The 19,106-nt window shown below is 39.3% G+C and overlaps 1 protein-coding gene across 2 annotated transcripts in view; it reads left to right on the top strand.

Moving 5' to 3' along the window:
- Positions 1–17,946: 17,946 nt before the first annotated feature.
- The window catches only part of ddhd1a (DDHD domain containing 1a), a 28,585-nt gene continuing 27,425 nt past the window's right edge, over positions 17,947–19,106 (top strand). Inside the window, exon 1 of one of the 2 annotated variants that reach the window (XM_062041416.1) lies at positions 17,947–19,099. In XM_062041416.1, the coding sequence (XP_061897400.1) occupies positions 18,382–19,099 (718 nt within the window). In that variant the 5' untranslated portion in view covers positions 17,947–18,381. The remainder of the gene's footprint in view (positions 19,100–19,106) is intronic. The other variant, XM_062041417.1, reaches the window with a different exon arrangement.

The raw sequence follows: 19,106 nt of genomic DNA, 5'->3' as shown, positions 1-19,106 counted from the left end.
TGTTCATGTAATTTAATGTATTATTATTTTTATATGAATGAATGTTTGTTACTTCCTCTTCCTTCGGACTTTTGAATGAGAAGGAGCAGATATCACTCCGCCCGAAAGTTGCGACCTGTGTGTGTGTGTTTCATGTTTCCAACACAGGTTACCAATAAATACTGAACCGACGGCATGGTGAATTGTCTTTTATTTTAAAAAACTACACAACGCAGAATGAGACTCACTACACCTGTCTACTTTATGGGTTATAGATAAACCTATGGATAACGGAGACATATATTATAGTCTCCTTTTCAGGTGAGAAAGGACGCTAAAGGCAGTGCCTTTAAGGCACGCCCCCAATATTGTTGTCCGGGTGGAAATCGGGAGAAATTCGGGAGAATGGTTGCCCCGGGAGATTTTCGGGAGGGGCACTGAAATTCGGGAGTCTCCCGGGAAAATCGGGAGGGTTGGCAAGTATGGTCCCAATCCGTCATGGCAGTTTTGGATCTGTGTTTCTATTTCCTGTTATCTTCCTGTCCTCTTACTTCGTTCTACTATGTTGCTTCCATGTTTCTGCCACTTCACCGCTTATCTGAGGGCTGATTCTCTTACCTGCTCCTGATTCACAATCAGGAGACACACCTGTCCCCGGTTGTCATTCAGGGGGGCTTCTTCGGATCCGGAGGATCTCAGGGCCCGGGAAGGTTCGTTGGGTAAAAGCAAATCTGAAAGATAAGAAGGCCCAATACTAGAGATGTCCGATAATGGCTTTTTGACGATATCCGATATTCCAATATTGTCCAACTCTTATTTACCGATACCGATATATACAGTCGTGGAATTAACACATTATTATGCCTAATTTGGACAACCAGGTCTGGTGAAGATAAGGTCCTTTTTAAAAAAAATAAAATAAGATAAATAAATTAAAAACGTTTTCTTGAATAAAAAAGAAAGTCAAACATAAAAACAGTTACATAGAAACTAGTAATTAATGAAAATGAGTCAAATTAACTGTTAAAGATTAGTACTATTAGTGGACCAGCAGCATGCACAATCATGTGTGCTTACGGACTGTATCCCTTGCAGACTGTATTGATATATATTGATATATAATGTAGGATCCAGAATATTAATAACAGAAAGAAACAACCCTTTTGTGTGAATGAGTGTAAATGGGGGAGGGAGTTTTTTGGGGTTGGTGCACTAATTGTAAGTGTATCTTGTGTTTTTTATGTTGATTTAATAAAAAAATAAAAATTAAAAAAACAATACCGATAATTAAAAAAAATGATACCGATAATTTCTGATATTACATTTTAAAGCATTTATCTCTACCCAATACTAGAGTTGTCCAATAATATCAGGCTGCCGATATTATCGGCCGATAAATGCTTTAAAATGTAATATCGGAAATTATTTCAAAACGTAAAACTTATGACTTTTTAAAACGCCGCTGTACAGAGTGGTACACGGACAGAGCACCAATAAACCTTAAAAGCACTGCCTTTGCGTGCCGGCCCAGTCACATAATATCTACGGCTTTTCACACACACAAGTGAATGCAATGCATACTTGGTCAACAGCCATACAGGTCACACTGAGGGTGGACGTATAAACAACTTTAACACTGTTACAAATATGCGCCAGACTGTGAACCCACACCAAACAAGAATGACAAACACATTTTGGGAGAACATCCGCACCGTAACACAACAGAACAAATGCCCAGAACCCCTTGCAGCACTAACTCTTCCGGGACGCTACAATACACACCCCCGCTACCCCCACCTCAACCTCCTCATGCTCTCTCAGGGAGAGCATTTCCCAAATTCCAAGCTGCTGTTTTGAGGCATGTTTTTAAAAAAAAATGCACTTTGTGACTTCAATAATAAATATGGCAGTGCCATGTTGGCATTTTTTTCCATAACTTGAGTTGATTTATTTTGGAAAACCTTGTTACATTGTTTAATGCATCCAGCGGGGCATCACAACAAAATTAGGCATAATAATGTGTTAATTCCACGACTGTATACATCGGTATCGGTTGATATCGGAATCGGTAATTAAAAGTTGGACAATATCGGAATATCGGATGTCGGCAAAAAAGCCATTGTCGGACATCTCTACCCAATACCATAAAAACATTTATAAACCATAAGAAGTGATGGCAGAACACAGCGCTGTACTAGTAGAGTTTCTTTACAAAGCAACATCGCCCACTACTGGCCTGGCTTGCCTATCACAGCGTTTTACCGTGGTCCCATTTTCTGTGGAATCAAAATTGATAAATCTCTATTGGGATTTTTTTTGGGGGTGAAACTTGTAAGAAAACGAGAATCACCGGCAGTGTCCCGCGTCTACTGGAGCGTCACTAGTGTTTCCCGAGCAGAGACATCAAGCGCATTCCAAGAGTCCAAGGCCCAATTACCGGCAGATGAAGGGCAAGTTCTCCTTTGTTTAAGAACAAAGCCAAGAAGTGACAAAACTGGTCTTTAAAAAAAGGGGGAGCTCTCCCAGCCTGGATTGGCCTACAAGGACAGGACAGGACAGGAGAAGAAGAGGCGGCTTGGAGGTGACCAGCTGGTTATAAATATCTATTGGTAGGTCACTTACTGGAAGGAAGATGTGGAGTTTGTTTGTCGTTTACTAGTGCAGGTGGCGGGCCGGCTGGTTGCAAAACATAACAGCCGAGGGAGGAGGCACCTGTGTGAGAGTGTTTACATGAGACGACTAAGAACAGATCAGACCTGTGTATCATTTTGCAAATGGGAAATGCCAACATTTGAAAATGGTTAGTGCTAAGCATTAAAAGGGTACTGCACTTTTTTTTTTCACTTCATTATTATAAAAATGGGACCCATTACCTCCCTGCTTGGCACTCAGCATCAAGGGTTGGAATCGGGGGTTAATTGGGGGTTGCACGATTGCACCAAGAAAAATTCCTAGTTTGCGAACCCGTTCTCAAACAATGGCAATAAAAACTATTCTGATTCTGATTCTGAAATCACCAAAATGATTCCCGGGCCGCGGCCACCGCTGCTGCTCATTGCTCCCCTCGCCTCCCAGTGGGTGATGGTGATGGGTCAAATGCAGAGGATAATCTCGCCACACCTAGTGTGTGTGTGACAATCATTGGTACTTTTATTGTTAATGTATGTCAGTATGTAGGGCAGCACGGTGGAACGGGGGTTAGTTAAAAGTGCAGGTAAAGGGGATTTGTTATGATCCGTTGACCAGATCATGTGTGATTTGGTTTTAACTCCCTCAGCTCTGTTTTCAGCACCCTTGAGTTTGTGTGTTTTTGTTACTATAGGTGCTGACTAGTTTCACCTGCCTCTGATTAGTGTCCGGGACGCTTACCTTCTGCCGAGCACTAATCAGAGAGCGACTTATTCCCGTTTTTCGGCACGCTCAGTCCATACTTGCCAACCTTGAGACCTCCGATTTTGGGAGGTGGGGGGCGGGGGCATGGTTGGGGCGTGGTTAAGAGGGGAGGAGTATATTTACAGCTAGAATTCACCAAGTCAAGTATTTCCTATATATATTTATATATATATATATATATATATATCCTGAAAATATGCAAACAAAACTGTGTTTAGATCATTGATACTTCAAACTTGCATAAATAAATCTTAAGGAATATAACATAACTTGGCTTCTGAGAGCTTCAAAATGTAATGAATAAAATGCTAAAGTTGTTGATAAACAAGCAATTATTTTAGTAATTAAATATGATCATTTTAAATGAATTATTATGATCATTTAAAATTAATTATTTCAAATTGTTTATTTTAATGTATAATTCTATGGCTGGATGTAATAAGGAGTCAGAAAAAATACAAATAAAAATACAATTAATTTTGATGTTTTTAGCAAAATATAGTAAAAATTTATTTAGTTTTTGTTTTTTTTAATTAATATATATATTTATTTTTAGGTAAGATAAACATAATACAATTTATCTCTAGTCTGTATGATTTAGTTCTTGTCACCCTGTTGTCCTCCCGTCTCTTCCCCAAGGATGGCTCCATGAGCTGGGCAAACGCCTAGAGATGCCCTACGTCAGAGGTCCCCAACTTTTTTGTAGCTGCGGACCGGTCAACGCTTGAAAATTTGTCCCACAGACCGGGGGAGGGGGGGGGTTATTTTATTGTTTTGTTTTTTTTTTCATAAAGAAATACAATCATGTGTGCTTACGGAGTGTATCCCTGCAGACTGTATTGATATATAATGTATATATTGTGTTTATTTATGTTGATTTAATAAAAATATTTATTTTTATTATTTTATTTTTTTATTTCTTGTGCGGCCCGGTACCAATCGGTCCGCGTGGTTGGGGACCACTGCCCTACATCAACAACACGGTCTGCGGCCCGTCGGTGCGCAGCTCGTACATCGCCGCCCTCTACTTCACCCTCAGCAGCCTGACCAGCGTCGGCTTTGGCAACGTGTGCGCCAACACGGACGCCGAGATGATCTTCTCCATCTGCACCATGCTCATCGGCGGTATGCCGGACGCCTCGTATGGAATAACGTGATTGGGCAGGCACGCTGTTTATATCGTGGGAAAGCGGACGTGAAAAAAGGCTGTCCTCACTCAGGTCCGCATGGAGCTGGAGGGTGCGTGGCCTCCAGCGCCGGCTGAAAATCGGGTGATTTTCAGGAGAATATTTGTCCCGGGAGGTTTTCGGGAGAGGCGCTGAATTTCGGGAGTCTCCCGGAAAATCCGGGAGGGTTGGCAAGTATGGCTCAGTCTGGCTTTCTTGTTTGCACTACGCAACAGTGACCACGTCTACTATTTGCTTCCATGCAACACGTTACTAGGGATGATGTTCGTTAAGAAATTATCAAGTTCGAGCCCATTATCGAATCCTCTTATCGAACCGATTTATTATCGAATCCAAGTCAAGTCAAGTCAACTTTATTTATATAGCACATTTTCAACAACTTTTTAGATTGCACCAAAGTGCTTTACAGGTTAAAAAAGCATGGAGCAAACAACAACAACAACAACAACAAAACAACAACAACAACAACAAAACAACAACAACAAAAAACTAAGCAAAACAAAACAAAAAAACAAACAAAGAACATAAACAATGAGTGTGCTAAACAAGATAATGCAAATGCAATACGGTAAAAGGGGTCGAATAAAAAGTTTTTAAAAAAAAATTTGCAGAATAAAAAAAAAATAATAATAATAAAAGTGCTACAAATTGAAAAATACAACTAAAGCGAAGGGGTGGGAGGGGGGGGGACTAGAAATGGTGGCCTAGTGGAATCCAGATAGGTTGTTTTGTGTGCACTGAGTTCCAAAAGCCGTAGATGTTATGTGTCTGGGCCGGCACGCTGTTTATATGGAGGAAAAGCGGACGTGACCGAGGACAGCATGCGGACATTGTAGGGTGAAGGTTTCAGGTGAGAGAGGACGCTAAAGGCACGCCCCCAGTGAGCATATAGTGCTGCTATGTGCGTTGTACATACTTGCCAACCTTGAGACCTCCAAATTCGGGAGATTTGGGGTCGGGGTGGGGGGGACCTCGGGGGCAGGGTTAAGGGGGGAGGAGTATATTTATAGCTAGAATTCACTGAAATTTGAGTATTTCTTATATATATATATATATATATATATATATATATATATATATATATATATATATATATATATATAAAAGAAATACTTGACTTTCAGTGAATTCTAGCTATATATATATTAGGGGTGTGGGAAAAAATCGTTTCGAATTCGAATCGCGATTCTCACGTTGTGCGATTCAGAATCTATTCTCATTTTTTAAAAATCTATTTATTTTTATTTTTATTTATTTATAAAAAAATATATAATAATATTTTTTTATTAATCAATCCAACAAAACAATACACAGCAAACCCGACCCAGCAACACTCAGAACTGCAATAAACAGAGCAATTGAGAGGAGACACAAACACGACACAGAACAAACCAAAAGCAGTGAAACAAAAATGAATATTATCAACAACAGTATCAATATTAGTTACAATTTCAACATAGCAGTGATTAAAAATCCCTCATTGACATTATCATTAGACATTTATAAAAAATAAAAATAAATGAACAATAGTGTCACAGTGGCTTACACTTGCATCGCATCTCATAAGCTTGACAACACACTGTGTCCAATATTTTCACAAAGATAAAATAAGTCATATTTTTGTTTCATTTAATAGTTAAAACAAATTTACATTATTGCAATCAGTTGATAAAACATTGTCCTTTAAAATTGTAAAAGCTTTTTACAAAAATCTACTACTCTGCTTGCATGTCAGCAGACTGGGGTAGATCCTGCTGAAATCCTATGTATTGAATGAATAGAGAATCCTTCTGAATCGGGAAAAAAATCGTTTTTGAATCGAGAATCGTGTTGAATTGAAAAAAAATCGATTTTGAATCGAATCGTGACCCCCAAGAATCGATATTGAATCGAATCGTGAGACACCCAAAGATTCACAGCCCTAATATATATATATATATATATATATATATATGTATTTTATTATATATATATACATATAAATAAAATAAATACTTGAATTTCAGTGTTCATTTATTTACACATATACACACATAACACTCCTCTCTACTCATTGTTGTATTTGAAAGTGCAATGCTTTGCAGACAGTAGCACAGCCTTTGAAGGAGCATAGGTATGGGCAGTGTAATATTCTGGGTTGGAGTCAATAACCAGGCGAGGTGACGAAGTTACGTCTCTTTACTTCATACTTCAGAATTGACTCCCACACTTGCCGTCAGGGTGCGCAATACAACGTAAACCGTTGGCCAACCAAAAAGTAACCACAGAACACTATACGGTATAGTGTTTTGTGGCTACTTTTTGGTTGGCCAAGCGGACGTGACGACAGGCTGTCCTCACTCAGGTCCGCACGGACCAGAAGGGGGCGTGTCTTAAGTCCGGCTGGAAATCGAGAGAAATTCGGGAGAATGGTTGTCCCGGGAGATTTTCGGGAGAGGCACTGAAATTCGGGAGTCTGCCGGAAAATTCGGGAGGGTTGGCAAGTATGGCGTTGTAAATAAAAAAAAATTGCCGCCAAACACATCACCAACATGGACGCTCACTTCTCAAGCACACTGGAGAAGAAGGGGACCAGCACGGTAGCAAATCGATACGCACAACGGGGCAAGAGAAGTCGTCTTTTACTGTTGTGCTAGCTTGCTATGCTAATGGACAACGAGACTCACTTTGAAAATGAGGAGAGGGAATCTGCCGTGTTTGATGGAGAACTTGCCCAGCTGTTCATTTCGGACACAGAAGATGAGGACTTTGATGGGTTTGTGGAAGAGGATTGATCAAAAAATAATGTGAGTACATTGATAAATACTTCAGTAAAGTACAACCGAACTCAGCTTTGCTCCTGCTGCCTTTTTAAAACAGCGTCCAAGCATGCTATCGTATGTTTTAAGATGGCGTATGTTTTAAGCTAGCGTATGTTTAACCATGCCTGCACCCAAAAATATGCTGCGCCTTATTTATACAGAAATAGCAACCGTAACTGACACGGCGCCTTTTAATACGGTGCGCCATGTGGTCGCGAAAATACGGTGTAGTGGCTTCGATAACGGGAACCGGTTCTCAAAAAGGGATTCGGATCCATGTAATCGGTTCTTTTAGACTTAGACTCAGACTTCCTTTTTTATTGTAATTCAAATTTGAACTTTACAGCACAGATAACAACGAAAAATGTCTTTTTGAACAATCGGGAGAACCGGTTTCGGACATCATCCCTACACGTTACGTTGAGTATTTCTACGATCTTTGATTCCTGTTCCTGTGCTAAGCTTCGCCATAGCTTTTCTGTCCTTTTTGTATTTTTAAATTTGGTACATTTCAATTTGCGGTCCTTATACACACACCATAATAATACTCGTATGTTTAATGCACCGACAATCCATCAAGCGGTGCGGCTTCATAGCTTACCGCGGTCGTACAAAAAACATTTTGACAGATTTTTGAGCGCCGTGTGTGATGTTCTATATTCTCAATGGAACATTTAAAGTTTTGGTGTTGTTTACTGGTGTCATCTTGCAGTTTACACATATCTCTTATGTATGACTGCCATCTACTGGTTTTTGATTGATTGATTGATTGATTGATTGAAACTTTTATTAGTAGATTGCACAGTACAGTACATATTCCGTAAAATTGACGTCCATGTTAATCAATTCATGGTCACACTTATCATTACACCATGTACCAAATAAGATTGCTTGGAGGTCGGTAAGCATAACCAGAATCACGGCGTACATTAGGCGCACCGGGCTATGAGGCGCACTGTCGATTTTTGAGAAAATGAAAGGATTTTAAGTGCGCCTTATAGCCCGAAAAATGCGGTCAAAAAAAGATGAATTTCTTTGCCATCTAAGGCTGCTGAGGACATTTTTCAAGTATCTAAACGGATCGCTACGGTTTCAAAATGAGTACTGTATTCTTACACAACGTTTGTTTTGTTTGTAATCTTTTATATTAATTTAAAGATTACAAAAAAACTATGGGAACAGTGATGGCGTGCACGTGCACGATGTAGTCTTGGCGCATGTGTGGACCGATCAAATCTTCCAGTGCCATATGGGTAGTGACGGTTCTTTTTGTGCTTACAAAGTAACATCGCCAACTGCTGGCCTGGCATGCACATTACAGTCAGTTTCAATGGTCCGACAGAGTCGAAAATACACTTTGAGGCTAAAAGAAAACCATTCATGACAGGGTGGCGATACGTATTGTGCAAGCGGTTTGTCAATGTTCTCTGGAAGGGGCGGGGCCGCGTTTAAAAGGTGAATTCCCACTCTGCAGTAAATTAGCACACAGCAGGATAATGTCTGTTTATTCCAAAGACAGCTGCCTGGGCCTCTCTCCGCTGTACACCCCCCAACCCCCTCAACCTAAACACCAAACCTCCCACTGGATCACCTGCACAGGGAAACATACAATATGCACATTGTGTACTTGTTTAAAGAAATATGCCATTGCAAAAAAGATGTAAACATAGCAGTAACATGTGGACACTGCAGCTATATTGTCCCCCTAAGGTCAATAAATAGTTAGATTTTCTCCATGAATCAAGGGAAGATGGTTTAAAAAATGGTAAACCCTTCAATATAGTCATGACAGTGATTTTCTTTAAGAAGGTACGTGCTGCCATCTAGTGGGTGAACGTGTGTAGTGCAGTGGTAAACAATACATGGCCTGAGTGTATGTTAATGTCCCAAATGCACGATTTGGACCATTTACTTTCGCAGATGTCCGGTTATAACTTTAATACCGTTATTCCCAGTTAATTTAATTTACATTTCAATTAGCTTATTGAATATTTGATGATGATATAATCATTTAAACTACCTTCTGTACCCCCTGGTCTCAGACTAAGTCCCATTCACCCCAGGCTGTTACTCCAATGTGGCATTTTAGGAGCTGGGCCAATACACATTTTGAGTAATTTAATACATGTATCATCAGATTTATAAGTTAAAAAAATGACAGAAATGTATTTTGCGAGAGTTACTTAGACAAGTAACAAGTAAATAAAATATTATATATTTTTTAATTATTATTAGAATATATTTGAGTATCACAGTACTGCTCCACGTGTGCATGTTGGTTACAATCAATCTGTGGATCTTTATTTTATTTTATTTTATTTTATTTTATTCAACAACAAACATATAGCCACAATGTACATAAAAGTCAAGGCACTTTCAACATATCAGGTTGAGCAAATTATGACTTTAACAAAACATGTCAAGGAAAGGAAATAAAAGAAAATACAAATAGAGTATTAAAATTAATAAATATTATTAATATGATAAAATACAAAATTCAAAAAGACAAAAACAGGGCTGATTAAATCACTTTACATTTTTTCAATAAAGATATCAATTTAAGGGCATTTTTCGTACGTTGACAAGATGCCACAACTGTCCATAAGACGTCAGAGAGCCGTTTTTTGGTTTTTTTTTTTATAAACCTTTATTTATAATTTGCAAAATTTACATACAAGCAAATAAATAATAATTAAAAAAACAAGTACAGAAACAGTACAAAACAGCGCCAGGGGGTTGTAAACTCAGTAAAGTAACTAAAATAGAATGCAAAATACATATATGTAACAAAATGTAAAGCCATTGGCTCACACAAGTTCAGTAAATAATCCAAATTTGGAGCACAGCATCATAGTTTTCAAAGCTTTTTGGTTGTTAGAGGTAGAAAGTGTTTTAAAGTAGGGTTCTAATTCTTTTTTAAAGGCACAAAAAACAGGTCCGGTATTGAGAAACTTACATTTATGAATATAAAACTTAGCCAATTGTATAATGAGGTTGCAAAGGTCAAATTCATTTTCAAATGTTTTCTCATACAGTGTAAATCCAAATAGCGCATCTTTGAAACAAAGCACAAATTTCACATGAATATCGTGTCAATCTGTTTTTTTTAATGTATTTTTTTTTACAAAATATATTTTTTTATTTGACACAAATGTAATTTTTAATACAAGCATGTCCTCAGAAATATACATATATACATGTATTTTTGAAACAAATATAGAATATATAATTTTGAGTCTTGATCGTGCTGTATTATTGTCCTTTTTTTTGTTGTTGTTGAATTTTATAAACCTTTATTTATAATATCAACATTTACTTACAATCAAGAAATAATAAACAAAACAAGTACAAAAACAAAGCACAAATTTGACATTAATATATTGTGTCAATCTGTGTTTTTTTTATGTATTTATTTTTTTATTTATGTTTTACAAAATATATTTTTTAGTTGACACAAATGTAATTTTTAATACAAGCATGTCCTCAGAGATATACATATATACATGTATTTTTTAAACAAAAGTGGAATATATAATTTTGAGTCTTGATCGTGCTGTATTATTGTCCTTTTTTTGTTGTTGTTGAATTTTATAAACCTTTATTTACAATTTGAACATTTACTTACAATCAAGAAATAATAAGCAAAAGAAGTACAGAAACAGTACAAAAACAGTACAAAACAGCGGCAGGGGGTTGTAGTCTCAAAAAAGTAACTAAAATAGAATGCAAAATATAATGTAACAAAATGTAAAGCCTTAGTCTCACACAAGTTCCGTAAATAATCCAAATTTGGAGCACAGCATCATAGTTTTCACAGCTTTTTGGTTGTTAGAGGTAGAGAGTGTTTTAAAGTAGAGTTCTAATTCTTTTTTAAAGGCACAAAAAAAACAGGTCGGGTGTTGAGAAACTTACATTTATGAATATAAAACTTAGCCAATAGTATAATGAGGTTGCAAAGGTAAAATTCATTTTCAAATTGTTTTTCATACAGTGTAAATCCAAATAGCGCATCTTTAAAACAGAGCACAAATTTGACATGAATATTGTGTCAATCTGTGTTTTTTTCAAATGTATTTATTTTTTTAATTTATATTTTACAAAATATATTTTTTTATTTGACACAAGTGTAATTTTTAACACAAGCCAATAGTATAATGCAGTGTTTTTCAACCTTTTCTAAGCCAAGCCACATTTTATTCATTGAAAAAATTCTAAGGCACAACACCAGCAGAAAACATAAAAAAATTAAACTCAGCAGCCGATATTGACAGTAAAAAGTCGTCCTCACAATTGTTGGATATGACTTTAAACTAGGGATGTCCGATAATGGCTTTTTGCCGATATCCGATATCCCGATATTGTCCAACTCTTTAATTACCGATACCGATATCAACCGATACCGATATCAACCGATATATGCAGTCGTGGAATTAACACATTATTATGCCTAATTTGGACAACCAGGTATGGTGAAGATAAGGTACTTTTTTTTTAAAATTAGTAAAATAAGATAAATAAATTAAAAACATTTTCTTGAATAAAAAAGAAAGTACAACAATATAAAAACAGTTACATAGAAACTAGTAATGAATGAAAATTAGTAAAATTAACTGTTAAAGGTTAGTACTATTAGTGGACCAGCAGCACGCACAATCATGTGTGCTTACGGACTGTATCCCTTGCAGACTGTATTGATATATATTGATATATAATGTAGGAACCAGAATATTAATAACAGAAAGAAACAACCCTTTTGTGTGAATGAGTGTAAATGGGGGAGGGAGGTTTTTTGGGTTGGTGCACTAATTGTAAGTGTATCTTGTGTTTTTTATGTTGATTTAATTAAAAAAAATAAAATAAAATAAATAAAAAAATTTAAAAAACGATACCGATAATAAAAAAAAACGATACCGATAATTTCCGATATTACATTTTAACGCATATATCGGCCGATAATATCGGCAGGCCGATATTATCGGACATCTCTACTTTAAACCATAACTAACCATGCATCACTATAGCTCTTGTCTCAAAGTAGGTGTACTGTCACCACCTGTCACATCACGCCGTGACTTATTTTGAGTTGTTTGGTGTTTTTCTGTGTGTAGTGTTTTAGTTCTTGTCTTGCGCTCCTATTTTTTTGTTGATTGTCATGTCATGTACGGATGGATGTACTTTGTGGACGCTGTCTGCTCCACGTGCTGTAAGTCTTTGCTGTCGTCCAGCATTCTGTTTTTGTTTACTTTGCAGCCAGTTCAGTTTTAGTTTCGTTTTGCATAGCCATCCTTAAACTTTAATGCCTTTTGTTAATTTTTTGGTTTAAGCATCAGATACCTTTTTACCTGCACACTGCCTCCCGCTGTCGTCTGCATATTGTGATCCCGACAAACCATGTTCCCGACATCTACAAAGCAATTAAGCTACCTGCTGCCACCTACTGATATGGAAGAGTATTACATGGTTACTGTGCCGAGCTCTTGACAGCACAGACAATAATTACTGGTTTGCAAAAAATATTTTTAACCCAATTAGGTGAAATTACATCATTTCCCACGGCACACCAAACAATATCTCACGGTACACTAGTGCAGTGTTTTTCAACCTTTTTTGAGGCAAGGCACATTTTTTGCATTGAAAAAATCCAGAGGCACACCACCAGCAGAAATCATAAACTCAGTTGACAGTAAAAAGTAATTGTCGCAATTTTTGGATATGACTTTAAACCATAACCAAGTATGCATCACTATAGCTCTTGTCTCAAAGTAGGTGTACTGTCACCACCTGTCACATCACGCCCTGACTTATTTGGAGTGTTTTGCTGTTTTCCTGTGTGTAGTGTTTTAGTTCTTGTCTTGCGCTCCTATTTTAGTGGCTTTATATCTTTTTTTGGTATTTTCCTGTAGCAGTTTCACGTCTTCCTTTGAGCGATATTTCCCACATCTACTTTGTTTTAGCAATCAAGAATATTTCAGTTGTTTTCATCCTTCTTCGAGGTTTAAGGTTCAAGGGTTTTATTCGTCACATGCAGAGTACACCACAGTGAAATGCTTTTTTCCATGCTCTTCAGATATTGCGTACAGTGGGATCCAAACACTAGTTAAGTTAAAAGTTAAAGTTGCTGAATCTAATACACTAAATACAAAAAATACAACAATTTGAATAGCTCTGATGTACATTAATTACAAGACAATACGTTGCACAATAAGTCCCAGTAGTTATGGTAGAAGTATCAGTACAAGTAAAAGTACAGTAGTCACATACAGTACCAGTGCAATATCAAATAGTATAACAGTATATACAGTATACACAGTATATACAGTATAGGAAGTAATACATATTAAGGTGTCTACAGTTCTTTTGGCAGTTGAGTAGTGACAGTAGTATGAACAGAGGTAATGGAACAGTATGACTTCTTTATACTCTTGTTTTTACATTATTTACAGTCATTGAATGAAGAGAATTGTAGTCCGGTAATTACAGTGGTAAGTAAAGTGATTCTTGTGCGTGCGGTTTTGTGCAATTGTGATAAGTGTTAATCAGCGGTGCAGTTGAGCAGTCTGATGGCTTGGGGATAGAAGCTCCTCCTGCAGCAGTGAGAAGAGGCAGTTGCTTGGGTGGTTAGAGTCCCTCACTATCTTCTTGGCCTTGGATCTACACCGCCTGGTGTAGATGTTGCAGATGGTTGAGAGCACATCTCCGATGGTGCGCTCGGCTGATCTGGCCACTCTCTGCAGTCTGTTGCGGTCGTGTGCGGTGCTATTCCCAAACCAGGAGGTGATGTTTCCAGTCATGACACTCTCTGTTGTGCATGAGTAGACGTTTCTGAGGATCTTTTGGTTTAGTTTGAACTTCCTGAGTCTCCTGAGGAAGTAGAGACGCTGTCGTGCCTTTTTCACCACGTTGTCTATTTGTGTGGTCTAGACAGGTCTTCTGATATTGTCACTCCGAGGTATTTGAAGTTGGTCACTCTCTCGACCGGTGTCCCATCTATGCTGAGTGGACTGTAGTTCCTTTCCCCCCGTCTCCTAAAATCCACTATGATCTCCTTGGTCTTGCGGACGTTCAGGGCGAGGTGGTTCTCCTGACACCGTAGTGCCAGGTTCTTCACTTCGCTCAGGTAGGCCGTCTCATCTTTATCCGAGATCAGGCCCACCACAGCTGTGTCGTCAGCAAATTTCACAATGGAGTTTGTGGTGTTTTTAGCCACACAGTCATGTGTGTAGAGTGAATAGAGGAGGGGGCTCAGAACGCAGCCCTGGGGGGCACTGGTGTTGAGGATGATGGTTGATGAGGTGCAGTTCCCTGCTCTCACCACTTGTGGTCTCCCTGTCAGCAAATCCAGGACCCACTGACAGAGGGTTGAGTTCAAGCCCACGTCCTTGAGCTTGATGACGAGCTTGGATGGGACTATGGTGTTGAATGCTGAACTGTAGTCTATGAACAGCATTCTCACATAGTTCCCCTGCCTTTTGTCCAGGTGTGTCGTGGCGGTACGCAATACGTGTGTGATTGCATCGTCGGTTAAACTGTTTGGGCGGTGTGCAAATTGCAGGGGGTCTATAGTGGGGGGGAGGGAGGAGCGTATGTGGTCTTTGATTTGCTTCTCAAAGCATTTCATGGCTATGGGGGTGAGGGCTACGGGGCGGTAGTCATTGAGGCAGGCAGGGGCAGATTTCTTTGGAACAGGGACAATGGTGGATTTTTTCAGACAGGTGGGGATGACGGACTGTTCAAGGGACAGATTGAATATGTCTGTGAATACCGGTGCCAGTTGGTCAGCACAGACTTTTAGGACGCAACCGGGAATGCCGTCTGGCCCTGTGGCTTTCCTGGTATTCACCCTCTTAAAGGTTCTCCTCACGTCATGTTCTGTTATTCTGAATGCTGAGTCTCCATAGCCAGTGGCCACACCCTCTTCTGCGGCGCCATGAAGGCTGCTGTTTGAATTTGCAGCCTCAAACCGTGCATAAAAGGTATTTAGCTCATTTGCCAGGGAGACATCAGCATTCACCGTGGGGGGAGGTGGGGGGGGGCTGCCTTTATAGTCTGTCATTGTTCTGATTCCTTGCCATACAGCTCTGGAGTCAGCCTGCTGAAATTGAAACTCCATTTTGTCTCTGTATCTTCCCTTTGCCTGCTTCACTACACGCCTGACGTCATAGCACGCTGCCTTGTACGGTGCATGTCGCCGGTCGCGCGCCCTCTGCTGTAGGCTGAGGTGCGCGCTTTCAAAGCCTCTCGGACCGATCTATCAACCCAGGGCTTCTGATGTGGAAAAACTTTGCGGGGACATTGTTGATTGTCATGTTCGGATGTACATTGTGGACGCCGTCTTGGCTCCGCAGTAAGTCTTTGCTGTCATCCAGCATTCTGTTTTTGTTGACTTTGTAGCCAGTTCAGTTTTAGTTTCGTTCTGCATAGCCTTTCCTAAGCTTCAATGACTTTTCTTAGGGGCACTCACCTTTTGTTTATTTTTGGTTTGGTTTAAGCATAGGACACCTTTTTACCTGCACACTGCCTCCCGCTGTTTCCGACTTTTACAAACCAATTAGCTACCGGCCGCCACCTACTGATATGGAAGAGTATTACACGGTTACTCTGCCGAGCTCTAGACAGCACCGACACTCAACAACAACACATCATTTGCAGACTATAATGAGTGGTTTGCAAAAAAATGTTTTTTTTACCCAAATAGGTGAAATTAGATAATCTCCCACGACACAGCAGATTGTATCTCACGGCACACTAGTGTGCCGCGGCACAGTGGTTGAAAAACACTGGTATAATGAGGTTGCAAACATAAAATTCCTTTTCAAATTTTTTTTATCATACTGTGTAAATCCAAATAGCACATCTTTAAAACAAAGCACAAATTTTACATGAATATTGTGTCAGTCTGTGTTTGTTTTTTTTAAATGTATTTATTTTTTTATTTATGTTTTACAAAATATTTTTATTTGACACAAATGTAATTTTTAATACAAGCCAATAGTATAATGATTCTACTATTGATAGTAAAATTATTATACTATTGATAGTATAATTATTATACTATCAATAGGGGATGGCGTGGTGAAGGTGGAAGAGTGGCCGTGCCAGCAATCAGAGGGTTCCTGGTTCAATCCCCACCTTCTACCATCCTAGTCAAGTCCGTTGTGTCCTTGAGCAAGACACTTCACCCTTGCTCCTGATGGGTCCTGGTTAGCGCCTTGCATGGCAGCTCCCGCCATCAGTGTGTGAATGAATGGGTGAATGTGGAAATAGTGTCAAAGCGCTTTGAGTTCTTAAAAAAGGTAGAAAAGCGCTATACAAGTATAACCCACTTACCATGTACCAATAGTATACAAGCCATTAGTATAATGATTATACTATTGATAGTATAATCATCAATCTTTATTGCAGACCTTAAGATCCATTAAACATATAAAAACACAATCCAAAACATTAAAAACAAGACAATAAAACATTAAAAACAAAACAATAAAACATGAAGCCCAAATGTCAGTTTCTGACATACAAACATGTGTGCCAATGGTTCCACAGTCCAGATGAGTAAATAACAGAACTGCGGCCAGGGTTCGTTATCACAGTGATTATGTCATTTTCAGACTCAGATGCACTACACGTATCAGATGCCAATCACATAATGGTTATACTATTGGCTTGTATTAAAAATGTTATTTGTGTCAAATAAAAACATTTTTTTTGTAAAACATAAATAAAAAAATAAATACATTTTTTTTTAAAAACGATTGATACAATATTAATGTCAAATGTGTGCTTTGTTTTAGAGATGTGCTATTGGGATTTACACCGTATGAAAAAAAGATTTCATACTCACCATTTCCGGCCCTTAATGGCTGTCAAAGTGTACCAACTTATCGGATTACCTCCTCAGACTTCTTCTGTCCAGGTAGCATTGCATGATTTATGATCTACAATAAACTTCCAGGGAGCAAGGAAGCAGACCACTCGATGATGTAAACATAGGCACAAATAGTTTGTCTGCTTTAGCGCTTATATTAACAATATCACTAATACTTGGTTAATATTAATGTCACAAAATATAAATGAAGTATTGTTGTTGGTTTTTGAATGGTTATTTATTGGATTTTATGGGCAAAATAGAGGACCTCCCATTGGCTCTGCTGTAAGTTCTCCTTAAGAACTTACTCTCTTAAGTAGCCAGAACAATATTATAATACACCATATTCCTTCTACCAAGAAAGTACATTGTGTGGCAATTTATTTATTGTTTAAGTAAAACTTTGTCATAAGTGAATAAGTACATTATACTATAATGAGGTTGTAAACGTAAAATTCCTTTTCAAATTTTTTTTTCATACAGTGTAAATCCCAATAGCACATCTTTAAAAGAAAGCACAAATTTGTCATGACTATTGTAACTCCGTGGATCTTTTTTTTTTTTTTTTTTTTTCCAATTTTAAACTTATATTTATAAATTTCAACATTTACAAACAGACAAGAAACAGAAATCAAAATAAGTACAAATCCGTGGGTCTTTTTGTCGCCAACTGTCGGGTGAATGACGCCACAAAGCGTGTGCGTCGTACGTACGCGCTCTCGCCAAATGAATGCGTCAACGTCAGCTGTCAACACCCGTGAACGCGCACACTCATTCGCTCCTGCTCGCTGGGCTGCTAGTGTCGCTATGGAAGTGCGGGCTTTGACATCACATATTCCTGATGAAACTCTCCCCCCAGGACACATAAAAGTCACGTAATTCGCGGCGTTTCGGGTGAAATCGTTTCATTTTAAAGTCTTATTTTTTATTTATTTTTTGGTCGGCTGATGGCGTAGGAGTTTTAAAACACGAGTGCTACGAGCATGTTGTCCGGTTAGCTTCGGAGTTCTACCGGCTTCGTTAGCCCTGGCGAGCTAGCTAGCTGTTAGACCCTTCTAGAAGCTTCATGGGACTAAAATGTATTAATTGGAGAGCATAATGGCGTCCTTTTTAAAGGTTAAAGCTAACGGGCGCGAAGGGTGGTGATGCTACAGTTATGAACAATATTAGCTCCGTGTTGAAGCAGACTTTACACAGCGATGCTAGTAAGTGTCCCCAAGTCGGGGTGACAGCGGCTGACAACAACAACAAAAAGTGGGACTACGAGTGCTGTCACGACATGAGCCCCATGGACGACACCGTGCAGGCCGGGATGTCTTCGATCCAACCCGGACTGGACGCGCCACACCTGGACCTGAACCTGAACGAGGACGGGCTCCTGCTGGACTTCCCCCCGACCGCCCCATTCATCGGCGGCGACTCGGTGGAGTGCGGCAATGGCGACGCGGTGGCGGCGGTGGTGGGCCCGCTGTTCGAGAGGAGGAAGCGGTCTCGGTCCAACAGCTCCCGGCACCACTTCAGCGACGTGGTGGTGGAGCTCGGACCCGAGGAAGTGCGGTGGTTTTATAAGGAGGACAAGAAGACGTGGAAGCCCTTTGTGGGACACGACTCGCTGAACATTGAGCTGATGTTTCGGAAATACTGGGAGCTCAACCCCGGCGAGGAGGCCGACCGCGGCGATGCACCCGTGGAAGAGAACGGTGGAGTACCGGCGGAGACGTGGACGGGCAGTGTCTCCCTGGAGACATCCACCAACAGCATGGATGAGAGGGACCCTGGCAGCATTGGCATCAACGTGGAGCCTGTTTGTGTTCGGGGAGGACTTTACGAAGTGGACGTCAAAGATGGGGAATGCTACCCCGTTTACTGGAGGCGTAAGTA

Source organism: Entelurus aequoreus, linkage group LG03, assembly GCF_033978785.1.
Source record: "Entelurus aequoreus isolate RoL-2023_Sb linkage group LG03, RoL_Eaeq_v1.1, whole genome shotgun sequence".
Lineage (NCBI taxonomy): Eukaryota > Metazoa > Chordata > Actinopteri > Syngnathiformes > Syngnathidae > Entelurus > Entelurus aequoreus.
Note: the sequence above shows the minus strand (reverse complement) of the source record. Positions and strands in the feature narration are given on the sequence as shown.